This window comes from Rattus norvegicus, chromosome 11 (genome assembly GCF_036323735.1).
Source record: "Rattus norvegicus strain BN/NHsdMcwi chromosome 11, GRCr8, whole genome shotgun sequence".
NCBI classification, from domain to species: Eukaryota; Metazoa; Chordata; class Mammalia; order Rodentia; family Muridae; genus Rattus; species Rattus norvegicus.
In genome coordinates, this window is record NC_086029.1 from 95,445,562 (window position 1) to 95,451,911 (window position 6,350).

The following is a 6,350-nucleotide window of genomic DNA, read 5'->3' on the forward strand; positions in this document are numbered from 1 at the left end:
GAATCTTAAAGAGAGGCCACGCGCACCAGCATGGCGTGGCTTATATACACCCTAGCGCAGCGCATCCACACCTGATTGGTCGCTTACCCATGATCTCATTAGGCACGCCCCGGAGTGGGCAAAGACCTGGCACGAAGGCACTCTGGCACATGCGCACACAGTTAACTTCCTGAAAGGAAGTCGGCCAGCGCGGCAGAGGCCAGCGCCATCTTGTAATGGAGAAACTATCTCGGCCTACCACGTGGGGCGAAGTGGAAACCAGCACCATCTTGTGGTGGCGAATGTTATTGTGGCCCTCTACACACACCCACGCATGCATGCACACACACATGCACGCACACACACACACACACACACACACACACACACACACACAAAACCAGAAACCTACAAGTAACTGAGTAAATTTTGGAGCAGGAGAGTGATTCTTCCCAGGGAAGAGCACACTAATTGATTGTTCAGTGTTAAACAGTCAGCCATGAAAACAGACGCATAAGTAACTTTACATGCATATAGTGCAGGCTGGTGTTGTAACCTGTCTCCTGGCTTCTCTTTCCAAAGTACTAGGACTATAGGCATGTGCTATCAAGTACAAAACTTTACTGAGAATATTACCTTTATTCAGTATCTCTATTACAAGACCATTTCTGTTATATTTTCTGACTTTATGCTTAAATACAAAGCAGCTGATACTTTTTGTCTGTTGGTTTGACTTAATGTTTTCTGTATGGTTTATGTAATTTGAAACCTGTAAGGAAAAATCTTTCTACTTTGATGTTGTGAATCTCTTTTCTTACGTTATTTCATTGTTTGGATGCCTTGTGTTTTTTGTTTACATTTGTAACCTTATCTGGAGTATGGGGTAGGCACTGTGATACTTAAATTTCCAAATTGAAAATCAATTGTTGCACTTGTTATTGCCGACCTAGTGATGCATCACCTTCTCTGTTTAGCTGTCTTGCTCTTTCGTTGTGCCATACCACCCTATTCTGGTTATATTAGCTTTAGAGTTTGCATCAGAATCTGGCAAGAAAATAATTACTTATTGCTATTTATCAAACTACTTGTGCCTATTCTCCACTGTTCTTACTGCTTCACTTTAGAATTATATGCTGTTCCTCACGAAGTCTACTTTTGTGGTTATGATTGCAATTTGATGCAGTTTATGCTTAATTTGAAATCAAATGACCTTCCAATAGCCAGCATTTTAAACAAGGAACAAGGTGCCCTGTGATAAATCGCCTTTATGTTAAATAGCCAAGTAGTTTATTCACCAATCAAGTCATGTCTGTATTACATTCTATGTCATTTATTTCTATAGTGCTGTCTATAAACTTACTTAATCATAAATGGATTGTTCATACACAGAAGAATCTTGAAGATTATGTAGGCTGCCTCCTGCATTCAATCACTTAGTTCTCCTATTAATTCAATGACTCCTCAACTGATTCTTATAGGCGACTTTATTGATTGGCTGGTATTTTATCAGGCATTTGTGTCCCCAAGCCTATTCAAGTGTCTAGAAGAGTGGAATACTGTAAATGATGAAAGGATAGGTGACAGATTTGTCCATGTTTCTGACTTAAATGTTTCCCTTGTATAGGAAGTATTTTGTAATTTTTTAAAAATTACAGATTTCGGAAGTTCCCATCTAAAATGAAAGGAAGGATGCTTTATTTAGTAAGAAACATGAGTTTGGGTTATGGTACTAATATATTAATAAATACCTTCTCTTCCACTGTAAATTAATAATAATGGGGAGCTGAAGAGATGGCTCAGTGTTTAAAGGACTGTTCTGTTTCACAGAAGACCCTTGTTTAGTCCCAAGGACCCATATTTGGTATCTCACAATGTTTAATAATTCTAGCTCCAGAAGATGTGACAGCCATCTGGTCTCAAAGAGCACTAGACACACATTCAAAAACTCACATGCATATGAAGGGTTATTTATTTAAAAATTATCTTGGGAGACAAAGTCAAATTTCAATAAAACCTGTTGATTCTTATGATGAGCTCTTTGTGTGAGCTGGGTGTCAGTTTTATCATTTGAGCATTTTAATAGCATGCTGTTTCAAGAAAAGTATGCTGATTTAATGAGTGAAAAAAATGTTCTGGGATGACTCCTGGCTCTATATTAGAGAAAAATTGCTGAAAATAGACATTGTAGAGAATCAAGTTTCAGGGAATTATTGAGGATTGTTGATTTTGAAGTTCCTATCAAACATTCTAGAAGAAATGATATATTTGAATTTGGAGTCAAAAAGAAATAACAGATTGTACACAGAATTCTGAGTAGCTATGGGTTTTCAAAGTGCACAATGTGAGTCAAATACAGTAATAGCATGAAGAGAATAGTGAAAGACCCACCATGATGATAGTGTTAGATTGAACAGCCATTTGCAGACCAAAGGGAAAGGTAAGATATAGTTAGAATGAACAGACAGAATAGTCAGAATGAGTACTCTACAAATAAAGTCAGAATGTGGGCATTTCAGACACAAAGGAGATAAAAGTAATGAGAAAAATACATATTTTTGAGTCACATGGGGTGCTAGTGAACTACAGAATTGAGAGAAGGGTGATTCTGTCTTTCACATTATAAGTTTCAGGAAACTATGAAGGTGAAAGCCAGAGTAGTATACTATATTCTAACATGGAAAACAAAGAGACAAATAACTTGTAGCCATTGTTAGGTGTATGTATATATAAAGATATGTATGTGTGTATGTATGTATGTATGTATGTATGTATGTGTAGATAGTTAAAAATAGTGAACAGATACTATATTCTGAGAAAACACATATGAATGAAGTGCAAATAAGTTATATCTCTATGGGTTAAAATTCAAAATGAATTCTCTGTATGGAACTTTCATAAGGCAAGAATGGTCCTCCATCCCTAGTTCCAAAGAAGGCGATCAAATAGGGCAATGTTTATGAGGAAAAAATATCTCTCAGTCTCTAAAATGAGTCCAAAAGTCATAGGATTCTATGTCATGTAACAAAGGCAACTGAAATGATGTCTTGTTCTGCATTTGTTTGGGATCTACTGTACAGCCTTCAGCACACATAGTATCGGAGATTGTGCAGGGGCTACATTGTGTTGAATCAACTCCATGGAGTGCCTACCTGACAAGAAGACAAGCCTGTAAAAGGATTATCACCCACTCTCCTCAAGTGAGGTCACAGCTCCACCCATTATAGCTAACTAGTAATTTGATCCAGCCCAGCTGCCAGAAAACAGGCCCAGGTGCTGAACCCAAAGGTTTTGGGTTGAGTCTCAGTCACTGTGCCCTGTTTTCGGTGGTGGAACCAAGCTCACTGTCCTAGGTAAGTGGCTTTAATGCTTCTTCCTATCCATCCCAGTCCTTGTTTTCTTGCAAAGGTCTTTTTTTCTCTCTTGGAACCTTTTCTCATCTGCTCTCCTCAGACATAAGGACTGATTCCTGAAATTTCTCCAGGGTAGAGGAGGTAGACCATTTTGAAGGAAGAACCAGAAGAGTGGAATCAGCTGGCCATAGGTTCTCATAGATACATTCTGATCTCAGGGGCGTCAGTTAGGGTCTAGCCAGAGTTAAGAGCTCCACTCTTGTACTCAAGAAGATTAATAATTTGGGACCCTGGGCCAAGTCTAAAAAGGGGGCACTAGGATTTTCATGGCGCATACAATGTCTTTCTGGGTTGTCAAAAGTTACATCTAGAGGTGTTAGTCCAACTTCCAGAGACTGACATTATCTAAATTGGAATCCACAGAATCATAGTGACAGAGTAGTCTTGTAATGTGTTCAGATATCTGTTCTTATACTGGGCTGCTGAAGTCCTATGAGCATATAGATAGCTCTGACTAGTAGATCTGGTGGTCCTGGTCATCTCAGGATTATCTCTAGAGTTAATCAGGGATTCTGTCTACAAAGCTCCATAACCGTGGGTTTCGCTGTTTCATGTTTCCATTGCCAGCTTCTCGTTTTCCTTAAATGGCCTGTTATATGCAGGAGGTCAGGAATGAGAGACAAACTTGGGGTTTCAGAATACTAATTGACTGTCAGTCAATACTAATGCTGCTGCAGTGAGCAAGTGGCTGCGATGCTCTACCTCCTAGGGGAAGAAACCTCTAGAATATACTGAAGGGTATTGTGATCAGATCAAAATGTACTGTGGGCACCAGTCCCAGAGTAGCCTCAGATCTTTTCTGGATGGAAACCACTACAAATTAGAAAAACTGAGTGGATTGATATAGAGAATTTGCTGCATATAATAAGCTCAGTGTCCCCGGGGTGCTGGAGACAAAGAAGGAACTTCCTCAATCAAAATGCAGTCTGCAAAGCAAGGTGGAATGTACCCTGTTTACCAGAGAGCTCTGATCACCACAGGGACAAAGGGGAAATAACTGCCCTGGGGAAGGTGATCAGATGCAGTTCAAATCCAAGTTAGATTATAAACAATAGGGTGGATAAAGCACAGTTATACCTGCTGACAGTGGAATTGAGGCAGAAAGGAAGCGTCAAGGATATGTAAGTTGGGAGACTATTTTGAAAAAGGCTAATGAGAAGGCTATCTGTACTCAACCAGGCTCAATGGAGCAGTTGAGAAAAAAACAAAATGCCAGGTAAAAGCATGACCAAACTTGAGAAGTTACTGAAATTTTGATATTTTATATAGTCTCCTGAATCAGTCCCCTTCTTTTATTGACACAGGTCAGCCCAAGTCCACTCCCACACTCACAGTATTTCCACCTTCAACTGAGGAGCTCCAGGGAAACAAAGCCACACTGGTGTGTCTGATTTCTGATTTCTACCCGAGTGATGTGGAAGTGGCCTGGAAGGCAAATGGTGCACCTATCTCCCAGGGTGTGGACACTGCAAATCCCACCAAACAGGGCAACAAATACATCGCCAGCAGCTTCTTACGTTTGACAGCAGAACAGTGGAGATCTCGCAACAGTTTTACCTGCCAAGTTACACATGAAGGGAACACTGTGGAGAAGAGTCTGTCTCCTGCAGAATGTGTCTAGGAGCCCAGGTTTCTCCTTAGCCTGGGAACCCTGCAGCTGTAGACCCAGAGCAGGGTCTCTTCTCTCTACTAGCTACCTTATCCCTTCTCCCTTGCCCACTGAATATTAAATAAAATGTCATTAGCTGATCAAAAGTACTGTTTTGCTTCATTTGTTCTCATTATATATTTAATTTTCAACCTTTGAAACTGCAATGTGGGTAGGTTGGATCATGGTCCCCAGTGAGAAATTAGTTCACATTTAAAACACGCTGACGGTACCACCCCAACAGTGACCTTTCCCCTGTTCTGTGCTGTTCTCTGGGCCTTGCCATGCAGGGACACCCATTTAGAATGCATCTCAGGTAAGATATTGTGTTTCAGAGTTAAACAATTATATAGAAAGTCCCCAAATGTGTGAGTTCTTGCAATAAATTTAGAGAATTTCATTGTATGCTTCAGAACATTGGTGTTCATGGTCATCTATACTGAGACATGAGACAGGATAAACACTCAAGCATAATAACTGTGTCTAGTGAGAAATACACCCAACTTGAGACTAGAAAGGGATATCAAATAATTGTGCATAAGAAGTGGTTTCAAAGTCAAAGACAAGATTAGTCAAGGTCATGTCAGATGAGGTCAAGGTAGATTGAATGTGACCTGAGAGCTAAATTCAAGCCATCTGCTTGGGGAAACTTACATGTAATAAACACCTATTTTACTGACCCAAGTCCTCTCATGTATGGCACCCCAGTGTGCATTTTACAGTGATGCCAACCACAGTCTTTGAAATTGACATTCAAGCTCCTGTGGTCCTGCTTCTATCCAGGTCAATATGTACTTAGTATTCAGGGTTTGAGGACATCATCTTCTATACCTCACAACATGGACACTGAGTACATTCATAACTCTTTGCTGGATCATACAGTTCCATAGCATTGTCTTCAAAATCGAAAATATTCTTCAAAAATGAGGCATAACAACAGTTGACAACATAGACTGGGATCTTAGACACCTATATTCCTAGGAGGAATATTTGGGATCTGTGCCCTGCATTCCATTTCTGATGATAGGCCATGATATAATCTGTCCCTAATAAATGGAAGTAAAAATTCTGGGTACCCTCACAGCAATGTTCCATGCTGGGGACACAGCCAACACTCATCTATACCCATTTATTTTTCAGAGACTCATAGGCTTGTTTCAAGTTTTCACTGACAAGTTTGATCAGAAAAATTAGGAAACACAGAAATAGTAATACCCCCATATCCCCACCAAGCAGACTCTTAACACACATTTTACCCAGATTTTGATTCACAACTACAACTATAATTAACTATATCTATAACTTTATAATTA

At 39.8% G+C, this 6,350-nt stretch overlaps 1 gene segment (V, D, J or C); it reads left to right on the forward strand.

Annotated features, from left to right (window-relative positions):
* The first annotated feature begins 857 nt into the window (after window positions 1–857).
* LOC120093161 (Ig lambda-2 chain C region-like) lies at window positions 858–5,144 on the forward strand. The segment is given in 3 exon segments: window positions 858–862; window positions 3,265–3,329; window positions 4,694–5,144. Coding segments are annotated over 3 exon segments (387 nt in total).
* Window positions 5,145–6,350: the final 1,206 nt, after the last annotated feature.